Below are 16,035 nucleotides of genomic sequence, written 5' to 3'. Positions count from 1 at the left end.
CGGAGAGTGATCTTAGCTGTCGTTCTCTAAACGGCTCATCATTTGAAAACAAACAGGAAATAGGACCCCAGATGTCTCTTCCCAAATCCTGAATCACTGAAGCACTTAATTATTGTCTCTTTAAGTAACTTTTCTACTATTCGATTGATTCGATTGTGCTCAAGTGGGGGCCCATCTCCCAATAAATTCTTCAGAAAAAGTATATTAGCTATTAGTCTGTCTTCTTCAAATGTCATAACCACACTTTTAGAAGTTGTGTTTTGAAAATTATCACCCTCCCAGCGCTTTGGGAGGCCGAGGCGGGAGGATCACCTGAGGTCAGGAGTTCGAGACCAGCCTGACCAACATGGTGAAACCCTGTCTCTACTGAAAATACAAAAATTAGCCAGATGTGGTGGCGGGCATCTGTAATCCCAGCTGCTCTGGAGGCTGAGGCTGGAGAATTGCTTGAACCCCGAATGCGGAGGTTGCGGTGAGCTGAGATTGCATCACTGCACTCCAGCCTGAGTGACAGAGCAAGACTCTGTCAAAAAAAAAATAGAAGAGAAAAAGAAAATTATCACCAATTTTAGGGAAACAAGGAGCGCACGTTGTTCTTTGAAAGTCAGCGTTATATGAAGATGTTACTGTGCTGGACACTCATCTTAATGCAGAAACACCTGAGTAAGAGACATCACAGAAGTGGCTTTTCTCCTGTTAAGGAAAAGAGAAGTATTTCAAAGAGTGAAGAGAATTAGTAACAAAGGTTTGAAACCACAAAGGAGGGTGCGGCGTTGAGGAAAAAGGAGGAGATGGCTTCCTACTGCTTGCTCTTAGGGGGTTTTAGGGGAAGAGGTAGTAAATTAAATCAGGCTGGAAACCTAAGCTAGGACCTGACTTTAAAGGTCTTCAAAGTCAAGTTTCTTCATCCTGTGGACCACGGGGGATCCTTCAATAGTTTTTAGAATATTCATCTCTTTAGAAAAAAAAACAAAAAAACATGCATTTTCAATGAACATTAAGGAGATTCAATGACCTTCTGATAATGACCATTCGGGAAAGCAGCAGACGGAGGCGACATAAAAACCACTGCTGCCCAGCTCCGGCTTCCTTCTGTGTGTGGGATCACAGCAGGCGTCGCAAGGGCCCTGGGTCAGCCTTTCCCCTAGTTCACAGAGGACTCGCCTTCTCCATTCCATCATACCTATGGGTGCTTTTAAGAATTAATCTTAGTTACTCATAAATCCCAATTTATGCTATTAATCTAGAGTACTAATCCTCATCTATTACTTTTGCTGAAGGCCTATGAGATACATTGAATAAGATGCTTTGGGTTTTAAGCCTCACATTTTAGTTTTCTTTTAAAAAATGCTGGGGCACTAACATTGTGCAGAAGGATGATAGCTCAAAGCACAGGTGGTGTCTGAGAGAGGGAGGCTTTCAGGTGTGTTTCTGACAGACGCTCTAAGCAGGTGCTCCCCTATGGTGAGAGGCTTCCCAGATTCTCAAGTGGAGACACAATTGTTTTCTAATGTGTGATTGCTGCTAAGAAGTAAACATCTCAGCTATAGGATCACACTGTAGTCCCTTTAAGCCCTCCCATTCCAAGTGGGTATTGCTCCACACAACAGTTTATAACACTGAGGAGAAGGAGTGGTTCCATATGAAAGAACAGAAGAAACACAAGAAAACAAACAAAACCACTTTCGCTCATGGATGAACACATCCAAATGCCTCTTAGTCCAAGCACGGTGGAGGCTGAGGTGGAAGGATCGCTTGAGCCCAAGAGTTGGAGACCTGCCTGGGCAACATGGCAAAACAATATCTCTAAAATAAAAATACAAAAATTAGCCAGGAGTGGTGGTGTGCACCTGTAGTCCCAGCTACTCGGGCAGCTGAGATGGGAGGATCGCTTGAGCCTGGGAGGTCAATGCTGCAGTGAGCCGTGATCCTGCCACTGCACTCCAGCCTGGCTTGGGTGACAGAGTGAGACCCTTCTCAAACAAACAAATTAAAAAACAAAACAAAACCTCAAAACACCAAAAAAACCCAAATGAATTTTGAAAACAATATATATGACTGAAAAAAAGTATTGCTAAGTGTTGTAAGAAAAATGATACAAATGATAAATGATACAAATGGAAAATGGTACAAATTCTCTACCAATTACCTCCTACCTCTTTAGGTCGGAGAGAATTGCAGAAACTGGGGGTCCTCTGTAAACTAATGGGAATTATATAACAAATTGCTTATATTTTCATTTTGTCTTTCCTAAGAAACAAAATCAGCATTTCAAATATAACAGGAATAAGAATGACTATGCTTAAAATGCTACTTCTGGGTTAGATCACTGCATTGCTGTGAAACTCCAGGATGTGCAAATAGTTTTTCAGGTGGATTTTAGCAACTCAGTAAAGGTTTCTTACTTCCAGATGGCCTGAAGTTCCAATGTCATCTGATAACTATAGCTGCAGTTATAAAATCTCAGTCCTCGTCAAAACACAGGGTAGAGAGATTGGCTAACTATTTTTCAAGTGTAATCCCACAAACTGAAACGCCATCTGGTAGCATTTTTGTGTTAGTATAAGGTCAGCCGAGCGAAAGGACAAATAGACCCAAAGTCAGATGAGTAAGTTTATCAAACCTGCCAGCTCTCCACCACAGACAGAGGAGGCAGCCCTGAGCTTACAGAATGAGGGATTTATATAGGGGAGAGAGACCCTGGGGTTGTTTCTTGGTTAACTTTGCCATATATTACCTTGTTATGTTTATGGTAGCATCTAGATGAAGGAACTTAGAGGAGGGTGTAGGTAAAGTTTGTTCATGCTTCTCACAACCTCCCTCTGTGTGGTCTGGATGGTTTGTAATTACGGTTTGCTTATTGTAGTAAGGCCTGATGAGTGAAGTCTGCCAGCTTCTCCTCAGCACTTGGGTAAGGCTTAGAAATGTAAAGAGGCTTGGGGGAAGGGTGAACAGCACGGAGAAGAAGTGCAGGGCATTCAGGGGAGGGGTGGGCAGTACAGAGGGGTTTACAGGGAGTGTCGCCAGTGCCAAGAAGCTTTTTGGAGCAGTTTGTCCCTAACAGTTATGAAAAGGTAGGCATGTGGTGTGATCATCCCTAGTCCTTACAACAGTTTCTGCCCACGTAGTGCTTTAGATTAAAAAAAAAAAAATTGCATATATTGGCTCTAATTAGAACCTTGAGGGGGAGCTATTATTACCCTCTACTTAGTCAGAGCCAAGAAAAGCCCTGGTTCTTATTGCAAAGTCAAGGCGGGTCTGTGGAGCTTCTAAAACTTGAGGTCCTAGCCTGCACAAATATACACAGGCACGAACCCTAATTTCATTATTTTTTCTTTCTTAAAATATCACATTAACTTTGAATGGGCATCGTGTATGTTACAAAGTGATGAGGCCGCCATCACAGAAGAAAATTATACCTTTAACTCAGTTATTTCAATCTGTGTGTTCTGATTAGGATTATTTTAGTTTATATGATTGCCATTAATTTATCATTGTAAATATTTTGAAAATCTCACCTAAAATACATGTTATTTAAAGAGTTCTATGAAATGTTTTATGATTTGTGGTCTTATGTCTAAACATTTTCTAAATTTTAAAATAGATCTTAATTAGAATACTAAGATAAATGGAAGAAAATAGGAAATAAATTACCTTTCAAAAGGCAGTTGCTTGAATAAAAACACATATCATAAGCTTCGCTCATCTGTGTGACAAGTTTCTATCTTGAAATGTATGTATAAATAGCACACATTTAACTAATTAAAAGGCGATAACTCAATAAATAAATTTAACAAAAGTTGTTTTTCATTAAGGAAAAGGTGATTAACTATAGAACTCTCAGCACTCTACAAGTAATTTTGATATACCTTTTTTATTTATGAACCATTACTAATAATAGAAAAAAATTTCCTTTAATAGTTTTACGCACAAACTGTTTCTGGAAGATAATTTAGTGATGAGAGAAATTACTAATTAGGAGACTCTGGTGTTTTGTTTTGCATGTCCAGATCTCTGCAGATTATTTTTATGTTGATTAAACTGGAAGTAGTTGAATAATAATTTTTTTAAAAAGCAAGAGGAGAAAAGATACGACGTATCCATAGTATCTTCATGATGCATTTACAATTAATTCATCCTTTGGGAATCAGGGCTCCTGCTGAGGTGTCCCATGTGGGATTGAGACCAGGTCTCTAATTCTTCCTCTTTCCAGGGTCCTGAGCAATCACATCCAATGTTGAAATATTACTATACTAAGTACAGTAGTCCCCCCGACCCCCCATCCGAGGTTTCCCTTTCTGCAATTTCAGTTACTTGTGATCAAGCACAGTCTGAAAATATTAAATGAAAAGTTCCAGAAATAAACAACACATTTAAATGTTTGCACTGTTCCAAATAGCCTGAAGAAATCTGCCATCCTCCCTGGGCTATGTCTCACCCAGGGCATGAATCCCACCTTTGTCCAGCATATCCATTGCCCTGTATAATGTGATTGTACCAGAAACGACAGGATACATAGGATTCTGGACTGTCTGCAGCATCAGGCATCGCTGGGGCTCTTGGAATGTATCCCTGAGGAGAAGGGGGTACTACTGTATATTTAAAGCCAAGATAAATATGAGTTTTCTTTTCTTATTGCATAACATTTCACCGTATTTCTGTAATACTATTTTGAAATGGTGAGGTTCTTCTTTGTAGTAGAGTTAGGAAATCTTGCATTGTATGATGAAATCCATGATGCACCTACCCTAAATTAAGGTGTGTGGGAGATGCAGGGGCTGAAGGAGTGTGCAGGCTGAGTGGAGAGAACTGCAAAGAGAAAGATGCACAATTCTCATGATTATTCAATGTTGCTCTCCCTCTGTGTTTGCAACCGGTATTAAATTTGGCCAGCGCTCAATAAGATAGCTTTTTCCTTTCACTGGCTTGTTTATACAGGGATAGAAACTATCCTATTGACGTTGGAATCATTTTATTAAAGGAAACCTTTGCTGGTACTTTTCTCTCCAGCCCAATGCCCAGCAAATGAAGTCCGGACTGGATCATCGGGAGTCATTCTCAGTCCAGGGTATCCTGGTAATTATTTTAACTCCCAGACTTGCTCTTGGAGTATTAAAGTGGAACCCAACTACAACATTACCATCTTTGTGGACACGTTTCAAAGTGAAAAGCAATTTGATGCACTGGAAGTATTTGATGGTAAGTTTCTTTAATATTTGTATACCAGTGACCTCGGTATCATTCATAAAAACACTATTACAATATTTTAGTAACATAAAGACTTTAATACACTCTTGAGTTAACTTATGTTTTCCCAAAACAAACAAGAAATACACTAGTTTGGGGTTGTACATTCTCAAGAGATCACGTGGTCTGTAAAACATTACCATATGATTATTGTACTGTATTAGTCCATTTTCATGCTGCTGATAAAGACATACCCAAGCCTAGGAAGAAAAAGAGATTTAATGGACTCACAGTTCCACATGGCTGGCGAGACCTCACAATCATGGTGGAAGGCAAGGAGGAGCAAGTCACATTTTACATGGATGGTGGCAGGCATGAGAGAGAGAGCAAGAGCAGACATGCGCGCGTGAGAGAGAGCTTGTACAGGGAAAAATCCCGTTTCTAAAACCATCTGATTTTGTGGGACTTACTATCAGGACAACAGCATGGGAAAGACCCACCCCCATGATTCAATTACCTCCCACCAGGTTTTTCCCACAATATGAGGGAATTGTGGGAGATACAATCCAAGAAGAGATTTGGGAGGGGACACAGCCAAACCATACGGTTGTTAACATTGTCACTTTTCAAACAGTTAGAATGCTTAGCAAGACACCCTGAAAATGTACTGAATTTTCTTTAACCATTATTTAATTTTTTTTTTTTTTTGAGTTGGAGTCTCGCTCTGTCGCCCAGGCTGGAGTGCAGTGGCGCGATCTCAGCTCACTGCAAGCTCCGCCTCCCGGGTTCACGCCATTCTCCTGCCTCAGCCTCCTGAGTAGCTGGGACTACCAGCGCCCGCCACCTCGCCCGGCTAGTTTTTTGTATTTTTAATAGAGTTGGGGTTTCACCATGTTTGCCAGGATGGTCTCGATCTCCTGACCTCGTGATCCGCCCGCCTGGGCCTCCCAAAGTGCTGAGATTACAGGCGTGAGCCACCGCACCTGGCCCATTATTTAATTTTTTCACACGGTGATTTAGAGAAGATGATCTGAATAGCTCTTTCTCTCTCTCCTATATGTAATATCAATTCACAAGATATTTTAGTAAACTTAGGCCTAGAGGTATTTTAATCATTACTTTACTAGAAATAAGTAAAAATAATGGCTCACAGAGATTTCTAGATGATAAACGCTACAGGAGTTTTTAAAGTGTGATTCTTCAAAATGGTGAAATATGGTTAACTGAACACATTCAATATGTTTTCAACAATAGTCTTATGATTTTATGCAATTTGAATGAAAATTTTAACAGTGATATGATTAAAAGTAATATGTGGTTGAATTGTCAATTTGAAATGGAAGGAATGTTAATATTTCTCTTTGTGTAAAACTGTCATAGCGCAGAAGATTAGACCAGATACAATTATGGCTGTACATAATAACAGGGTTTTCACATATTTTGACAGACTTGTCATTGAGTTCAGATAAATAACAGTCAATTCAGTGAGAAAAATAAATTATTCTAATTGATTTGATGTGTGTTTGTATTCACTTTACTGAGTTGATGAATCAAATTGCTTGTAGGGATAGACATCACTGAATCAATTAATGTATTTTCAAAAATGAATTAATAACTTGAAAATTAAACTCACATTTTTATATATAGAAACAGAAAACTGGAGAGCAGTATTTTCATTTTCAGAGCATGGCTTTTTTAGTATGTATAGTAAAACGAACATGCATTATTTACAACTTTTCCTTTAGTCTGTAGAGTAGAGAGAAGGAACTCATTAGGCAAGTATAAAAATGGGGTTTCTCTTGTTGAGGAGGAAGGGAGGTAAACTCTATTTGAGGCTTATTAGGTATTATGCAAAAATTAAAATGTAGAGTATCCAGCCTCACAGGCTGTATGTCTGTGTTTGTGTTTGTGTATATATAGACATATATACCCTTACAAAGGACATAAAAATATATTTAAATAATTATTTTGAACTTATGCATGTTCTTTCATTTCACAGTAGTTGAACTGAAATATAGCTGGCCGTGCTTTTAAGTCTCTTACTTTCAGGAGCAAAATATTTATCAATAATTTATGCACTCATGGCTTGCAATTTGATCTCCTACAAATTTGGACAGATCATAGCCATTATAAACAACAGGCAAAATAGACATTAGAGACAATAGCATAATACTCGCTGTCAAAATTATCAGAGATCAATGACTAGGATTGTTCTGGTCTTAAAATTTTTTCTGCAAAGTGAAAGGTCAGAGTTTTATGTGATTTTTTTTTAAGTGATGACATTTTTGTTGCAGTAAATGTCATGCTCGTATCTCTCTTTTTTGTCTTTTTTTTTTTTTTTTGTAAGACAGGCTCTTTTATAGTTCATAGGTTGACCAAAAAACATGTTGTTGAATATATTGATTTTAAACTTTATTATCTCAAGAGTATATTACTCTCTGTGGCTTAAGTAGTGGATAGCCCATAATGCTTTTTAAAACACAGTGTTTTAATCATAATGAAACTCGATTGAGAAGACTGTCAAAATTAAAATTACAGTGTACACTGGTAGAATACATAGTTTCCATTTTGGAAACAGAAATGGATGCCTTCCTTTACTGCTGTGCTGGTTTTCTGCACATGCCAATTTGAATGTGTGCTTTTAAAGACTAGTCTTTCTAGAAGGTTAGTTTCATTTTAGACAAAGAGAACAGATAGAACGTAATGAGGGTTCAGATGCTGGATTAAGAATACCTATAATTGGCCAGGCTTGGTGGCTCACGCCTGTAATCCCAGCACTTTAGAAGGCCAGGGTGACTGGATCACTGAGGTCAGAAGTTCAAGACCAGCCTGGCCAACATGGTGAAACCATGTCTAACTGCTAAAAAATACAAAAATTAGCTGGGCATGGTGGTGGGCATCTGTAATCCCAGCTACCCAGGAGGCTGAGGCAGGAGAATCATTTGAACCTGGGAGGCAAAAGTTGTAAAGAGCCGAGATTGAACCATTGCACTCTAGCCTGGGAGACAGAGCAAGACTCTGTCTCAAAAAAAAAAAAAAAAAAAAAAAAAAAAAAAAAAAAAAAAAAACCTAAAACTTTACTCTTGAGTTCTGTCTTTAAAAATGACATTTCAAAACATCACAAATTCAGGTTAATTAATTTCCCAGTGGCATTTTATCTCAGAATATACATACTCCTTTTAAACACCAAATAAGCAAACCAACATACCAAACACACTCTGTCTTTGATTATGAAATACAAGCCACTGTTTTGCAGGGCATCTCCCAGGAAATTTAGCCATGACATTTTTCACAGTGAGAACTATTAATATCATTTCTTCTCCTCCTCCTTCACTCTGACCAAAGTCAGCGTTGCCCAGTTATTTAATATGCTAGTTTTGGATTGTGTTTTTTTTGTTCGTTTGTTTGTTTCATAGTTCTTTCCTAGGGCTGCCATGACGAAGTGCCATAAATTGAGTGGCTTCAACAGAATCTTTTCTTTTTTTTTTTTTTAAGACAGAATTTCACTCTCGTTGCCCAGGCTGGAGTGCAATGGCACAACCTCGGCTCACTGCAGCCTCCACCTACCAGGTTCAAACAATTTTCGTACCTCAGCCTCCTGAGTAGCGGGGATTACAGGACCCTGCCACTGCGCCCAACTAATTTTTTGTATTTTTAGTAGAGATGGGGTTTCACCATATTGGCTAGGCTGGTCTCGAACTTCTGACCTCAGGTGATCCACTCACCTCTACCTCGCAAAGTGCTGGGATTTCACATGTAAGCCACTGCGCCCGGCCTCAACAGAAATTTCTGTTACCACAGTTCTGGATGCTGAACCTTGAAGCTCAAGGGGTTGGCAGGGCAGGACTCTCCTCCAAGCCTCCCTCCCAGGCTTGCAGATGTGGCCCCCACTCAGGGTGTGACTGTCTTAATCTCCTTTTCTTAGAAAGACACCAGTTATATTGGATTAGGACCCACCCATACTGCCTCATTCAACCTTAGTTATGTCTTCAGCGACCCTCCCTCTCTCTCTTTCAAGTCGCATTTCCAAGTTCTGAGGGTTAGGACTTCAATGTGTAATTTTGAGGGGGACCCAGTCTAGTCCATAACAGTCTTACTTGAAACAAATCATGCGAACTGCTCCGATTGGGAGTTCCACAGGGAGTGGAGTGTGGTTTCTCAGCATCTTTGCACAAATCAAATTTTATGTATAACAACAAAGACAGCTGTCACTTCATAGCATTTGTATTATGAACAACAGCAAGAGCTGCCTTCTCCCAGTCCATAATGTGTTCCCTAGGAGTGAACTGTGAAATGCTAAACGCCATGAACGTGTTTACGAGGATGAGATCGAGTTGGGCTCATTGACAGAGTAGCGCCGTTGGCAGCCCCAGTGCCATGAAGCAGTTTCTCCTGATAAATGGCTTTGGGTTATGGTGGTGAGGGCGATGCCAGGTGACTCTCCACTGTGCTTTCTTTTCTTACCTATACATTCAGTATTAACTGTGTTGTCTCAGTGTTTTAAAAATAAGTTCAAATACCATAGACAGGTGAAAAATGAAAAAACTAGATATGAATTTCAGGGCTTTGTCAAATTTACTTTAGGCCCTTGTCTTATAAAGAAGCAATGTGTACAGGTAAATTTAGAAGTTTCACCGACATCCAATTCCACTTGTGCCTCTCCTAGAGGAAGTTACATTCTAAAGCTGGAGTTGTATGGGTCATGGTTATGCATGTTTTATAACTATTTCTCTATCTATCATCTACACATACACATTTTATATGTTGCATTTTTTATTTTTTATATAATTGTTATCCTATTATATTTATCTCTAAATATATATTTTTAGTAATAATCTGTTATATTAAGAATTACTTATGTGGATATGTGTATAGCTAGTTTGTTAATTTTAATGCTGTGTGAATCTAATTCTTTTTCATGGACTCTTCAATTCTTTTTTAAAACTCCAAATTACTAGTTTGATCTAAAATTTACCATGAGAAATCCTGCTGGAATACACATGTTCACTATATAAATAATACTTGCACACATGTGCTAGCGTTCATAGAAATATAATTGAACCTTCAGTTTTACTGGATATTACCAAATAGCCCTCCAAAGTGATTCTACTAGTTTATACTTCCACTAGTATTACATGAAAGTTTCTATTTTCCGATATAAGTGCAATACTGTAAATACTAACCACAATACATATTACTTTCATTTTTTTCAGTTACTGCTGTTTTATAGACAAAGCTCATTTAAATATGATGCCATTAATAGCATATGCACCTGAAATTATTTTTGTAGATTATTATCTTATTTTTATCAGAAAATACATCTGTCACTATAGTCATTTGGAATTTGTTGTCCCCTTTTGGAATGATAATATCTGATTGAACACGTAGACTCTACTGTAATCAAAAGCTAAACCTAGTATGCGTTTTGTAGGTGCTCACTCATCTCTGAGTGTTTTTGTTTTTCTGTTTTACTTAGGTTCTTCTGGGCAAAGTCCTCTCCTAGTAGTCTTAAGTGGGAATCATACTGAACAATCAAATTTTACAAGCAGGAGTAATCAGTTATATCTCCGCTGGTCCACTGACCATGCCACCAGTAAGAAAGGATTCAAGATTCGCTATGCAGGCAAGTAAATGAGGTTTAGATTTTATATGAAAGTATTTTAAAACAGGTGATTTTCATTGAATAAAACAATTTAAATAGAAATTTACAATATGGCCGGGCGTGGTGGCTCACGCCTGTAATCCCAGCTCTTTGGGAGGCCAAGGTGGGTGGATCACGAGGTCAGGAGATCGAGACCATCCTGGCTAACACGGTGAAACCCCGCCTCTACTAAATATACAAAACACTAGCCGGGCGTGGTGGCGGGCACCTGTAGTCCCAGCTACTCAGGAGGCTGAGGCAGGAGAATGGCATGAACCCAGGAGGCAAAGCTTGCAGTGAGCCAAGATCGTGCCACTGCACTCCAGCCTGGGGCACAGAGCGAGACTCCGTCTCACACACACAAAAAAATTTACAATATAATCCTAATTCTTAAAGATTAATAATTAACTACAATAGAAATATGTGATGGGGAATTATTCTGAACGATTCCTCTAAACTACATTAGGAAATTTGTTGCCTATTATTTAGAATTTTATTGTTAAAATTACAAACTGTTGAAATTCATATCATAGAAAGCAAAGACATTTTCCAAAAGATAAACTAATATAACCAAAATTAATTTTAAAATATGTTTAAATGGTAAGGAAACAAACAGGAAAAGGTAATTGTATTTCTATTAATTGCATAAGTGATGATAATCTCTTTCTATTAATAGTTATGTCTTTCTATCTGCAGGTCTCTTTATGTATGATTCACACCACATATATGTACATACATATATTCGTACAAATAAGCATATACATAAGTATATGTTTAATATATATATTCCTTATCAAAATGTAAATTATTTTGTCCTTTATATACTTTAATCATTCTCTGCCAGCAGTGATTTATATTAACTAAATCAATTAATAACAAATTGATCAAATCGGTCAATATATTTATTAGACATTAAATCCTGTATACAATCATCAATGTGATCTGACCACACCAGTCTTTAAACTTCCCTACAGAAGCAGTTGGCAGCCTCTTCATTCCTGAGCACATTTCAATTACTAAGCAGAAAATCTAAAGTTTTCTCAAAACCTCACTCAACAATACGCTTGACAACTTTCAAGTTATGTTTTCCCATGAAAGATGCTCACTGTGTATGGGAAGTGGACAGCGTGTGCTGACGGAGGATCGTTTATTCCTGTGCTGGTGTTTTACGTCTTTAGGGACTAGGAGTATCCAAAGGGAAAAACAGGGAACAGTCTTAAAACAGCAGCTTTAAAAAGAAGGTTTCAGCTCACTGTAGTTGGTAGACGTATAAAATGGTAAAAAGCATCAAGATTTTGAAAGGCCCTTGATGTGAGGATAACAGGCATGAAATTCAGACATTCTTCCTCTGGAAGATTTAATAAAATATACTCAGAGCTTTGCTACAAAGACATTGATGCAATGATGGGATTTGCATTCCGCAAATTCCTTGTTCCAAAAAATAGATAGTCAGACTCCTAAAGGTGTTTGAATTTTTCCAGTGTGCAAACATGGTCAGAACAGAGAAAATCATGGTGAACATAATTTATCTTGTTTTACCTGCAGAGAAATTCTTGGTAGCCTGGTGGTATGATTATACCTTCAGTTGTGAGAACAGTGATCTCTGTGTCTTTCAAAAGGTATTTTCATCTGTTGTCATACCACAAGAAAAGCCTCATTGTTAAACTATTTTGGGAGAAGAAGACTACACAATTTTATGTTGTTTAAGTGGAGAGAGAGAGAGAGTGAGAGAGAGACAGAGAGACAGATAGACAAACAGATATATGTCGTATGTGAATATAACAAATATCTATCTATCTCACAGCTTTTTACTTAGAGTTGGTGACTCAGTGATCTCTGCTAGGTCAGCACCAGTAATTTTTGAGCATTGATTAAATGAACGTGTCCCTAAAATATTAAGATGTGGGCAAGGAAACTCCAGCCCATAATATGGTCACATGACCACTCATTGCATCCCCAACATGTATCTGCCGTATGCACTTAAACTGTTGATCATTCAGGCATGAAAGCAATATAATGGATCACTATAATTGAAATATGACTTTAAAAAGACAAATGCCTGTCGAACTGTGGTTCTGGACAATTCCATAAACTGTGCTAAGGGCAGGCTGAATTAACAATGCCCTTTCGGTACTACCAGAAGCAAATGAAAGCTTCTGTATTGGGCAGGTTGAAAATACAGACTGGTTTGGTGTTCACCCCGAAATTCCAGAATATCCACCTCTCCCAGTCTTCTCTCACTCTGGGTACCCACTTGACTTTTCATTCTATATCCTGGCTTTTCCAAGGCTGCCTCAGCAGAGTGGAAGGACCGGGCCCTGGCTCCTCTGAATTCCTCTTCCCACAGCTAGGAGTTGGGCCAGCAGGGCCCGTGCTCCAGTCTCTTTGTATTCTGTGCTATGATTTCCCCTTCGGGGCCCTTTGTGTCTTATTCTAAGTCAGTTAGGAAAGAAGAGGTATTTTGAGAGCCTGGCGATAGAAGAAACACAGTAAAAGAAAATGGAACCTCATTGGAATCTGTAGAGATAGATGCTCATCCTGCAAATTATATCTCTTAACAGATGGAACTGTGTCATAAAGCACAGGTGACACCCAATGAAAATCATGGTCTCACTTCCTGCAGACTTTATTTAACTTATCTATGACTTTGGAGAGGAATCTACAGTCTGATTGTTCTTTCTAATTTATTAACTTTTTTTTTTTTTTTTTTTTTTTGGCTAGCACAGTGATTCCAAGGCATTGGTAATTCAGGGTGCCTGATTGTACTCACACTTTGTCTAAACTAAGTATTTTGGTTCATTCAAAACTTAGAAAAATTTGGTCTAGAAACAACTGGAAGTAGAAAATGGTAGGGCCAATGGAGTGAATCAAGAGATTCTTATGATAGTGGATTTTCACTTAAGAAAAATCAGCCCGTTGTAAAAATGAAATGGTACCTCAGAGCCTCACCCAACTGAGAATATTCTCTGAGGACACTTCTCTTAGGAACACGGTTGACAACTGAGGCCAGACACGTAGATGTTGCTTCTGGGTACCACTATGATAGAAAACCTTCAGAAAGTTTCTTCTGAATATATTTCCAAGGAAAGGAGCAACGTCAGGCAGTCAGACCTGCATGTGTGTGCTTTTACATGGAAGCCCCAGAAGGAAGTGGAAGATCTAAAATTCCCTTCTTTAAAAAAGGACCAAGGTTCCCAGTTCTTAACGATTTTCTCTGTTGTATTGTTTAAATTCGTCTGAAGTGAGTTCCTAGGATTTTGTGCAGTAGTGACCTCTCCTTGTGTGAATGAAGCAGGTTTCTTTGTCTATTTGTGTAAATAAGATGCAGAGACTTTTAGCCATAGAAATGTGACATTCTGTGTGAGTGGGACTATTATTTTCACAAACGCCCACCTCTAGTTCTAAAAAGTCTCCTTACAAAGGGGGGATGATTAAAACTCTTGTGAGATTGTTATTGACTCAAGAGAATGCATTTTCTTCAAAGATTTCATTCAAATCCCATATATTAAAAAAGAAGGTTAAAATCTACATCATTGTACAGTCCAGAAGTTTCACTCAACAGCAAAAAGGAAAGAAGTTAATGGTCTTGATTAAGAACATGTTATGTATTTCTACTTTCTCTGTTTTAACAATACTTAAAAAAACATGGAGAATATTTTTGTTTCAAAGATGATGCCTTGTGCAGTACCCTATCACTTCTATCCTGGTGACAGATGTGCTTACTTAAGTAAGTAACCTGCTTTAGAGAGGTGACTGAGGTCTTTCCAAATGATCCTTCTAGACCAAGCTTGTCCAACCTGCAGCCCATGGGCTGCATACGGCCCAGGATGACTTTGAATGCAGCCCAACACAAATTTGTAAGCTTTCTTAAAACATAATAAGATTTTTCTGCAGTTTCTTTTATAGCTCCTCAGCTATCATTAGTGTTAATGTATTTTATGTGTGGCCCAGGGAAGCCAGAAGATTGGATACTCCTGATGTTTCTCACAGTAGTCAGGATCCCAGCTTCACGCTGACTCACCGCTGCAGGTGATCTCAACTTCAGCGTAAGAGACTTGCCTCCTGACTCTCGAGTTTTGGAATGCTCTTTAGAACAAACTTACCTACTGGTCTGGAAATCAGAAGGCGTTCGTTTATAGACTCTCACCAAGGCAATGGCACTGGCCATTTGTTTGCTTGTTCACTTATTTGTGTGTGTGTCTGTCTGCCCACAGCACCTTACTGCAGTCTGACCCACCCCCTGAAGAACGGGGGTATTCTAAACAGGACTGCAGGAGCGGTCGGAAGCAAAGTGCATTATTTTTGCAAGCCTGGATACCGAATGATCGGCCACAGCAACGCAACCTGTAGACGAAACCCACTTGGCATGTACCAGTGGGACTCCCTCACACCACTCTGCCAGGGTAAGAAATGCATTGTCATCTCCAGCCTTGTTTCCTGTGTATTACTTTCAATTTAATCACTCTCTGAAAATAAGTGAAATGCTAACTAAGGATAAAAGGTAAGGAAAAATTGAGTATTGTCTTATAACAATACGAATTAAGCCTTCCACTGGCCACGGAAACTTTCCTGACATGTAGTTGGATAGCCTCAATTTGGAGAAGGGTTGGACATTCACTAGATCCAGGGTCAAGTTATTCTAACACTTACTTGTACTTCCTCTTGAAGTAAAACAATGTGTCATCCGCTTTAAGAATCAAAATAATTTTTCTTTACCGCTGTATTAATTTAAAAACATTAATTTCTGAAAAACTCATTTTCCTTATTTTAGTTTAAAAACTCATTCTTTGAGCCATAAGCTCTGTATTTGATTTTGTTTTGTTATTTAAATCTAGGGCTTGTTAAAGTTGATTTCAATATTTCATGCCTTTTTTTTTTTTTTGCATTTTATCTATCATGTGCATAAAAGCCAGGTTTTCAAATAAGGCATTTTAATTTTAATTGAAGGCTTTGAAGTCATGAAATTTTCATAGTTTTGTCGTATCAAGGTTTATATTCATAATGAATTATATTAGTCTTTGAAAGCTAATTATGATATGTGAGTGGAAGCTCATATTGACTCTCTTTTGTCTCATTTTCATTAGATATTAGATTTTCTGGTATTGCTTGTGAGACAGTAATAGATCCTTATCACACTTACCGTAGGTTCCTTTGACTATAAGAAGTTGATCAGACACTTAGCCTGTATTATTTATGTTTTACCTCTA

At 38.4% G+C, this 16,035-nt stretch overlaps 1 protein-coding gene across 1 annotated transcript in view; it reads left to right on the top strand.

Annotated features, from left to right (window-relative positions):
• CSMD1 (CUB and Sushi multiple domains 1) overlaps positions 1 to 16,035 on the top strand; it is a 2,081,403-nt gene that overhangs the window by 1,913,535 nt on the left and 151,833 nt on the right. Inside the window, exons 47-49 of the mRNA XM_011937546.1 lie at positions 5,011 to 5,199; positions 10,664 to 10,810; positions 15,043 to 15,231. Of these exons, the coding sequence (XP_011792936.1) occupies positions 5,011 to 5,199; positions 10,664 to 10,810; positions 15,043 to 15,231 (525 nt within the window). The remainder of the gene's footprint in view (positions 1 to 5,010; positions 5,200 to 10,663; positions 10,811 to 15,042; positions 15,232 to 16,035) is intronic.

This window comes from Colobus angolensis, unplaced genomic scaffold (assembly GCF_000951035.1).
Source record: "Colobus angolensis palliatus isolate OR3802 unplaced genomic scaffold, Cang.pa_1.0 Scaffold165, whole genome shotgun sequence".
In the NCBI taxonomy this organism is placed as follows: domain Eukaryota; kingdom Metazoa; phylum Chordata; class Mammalia; order Primates; family Cercopithecidae; genus Colobus; species Colobus angolensis.
Note: the sequence above shows the minus strand (reverse complement) of the source record. Positions and strands in the feature narration are given on the sequence as shown.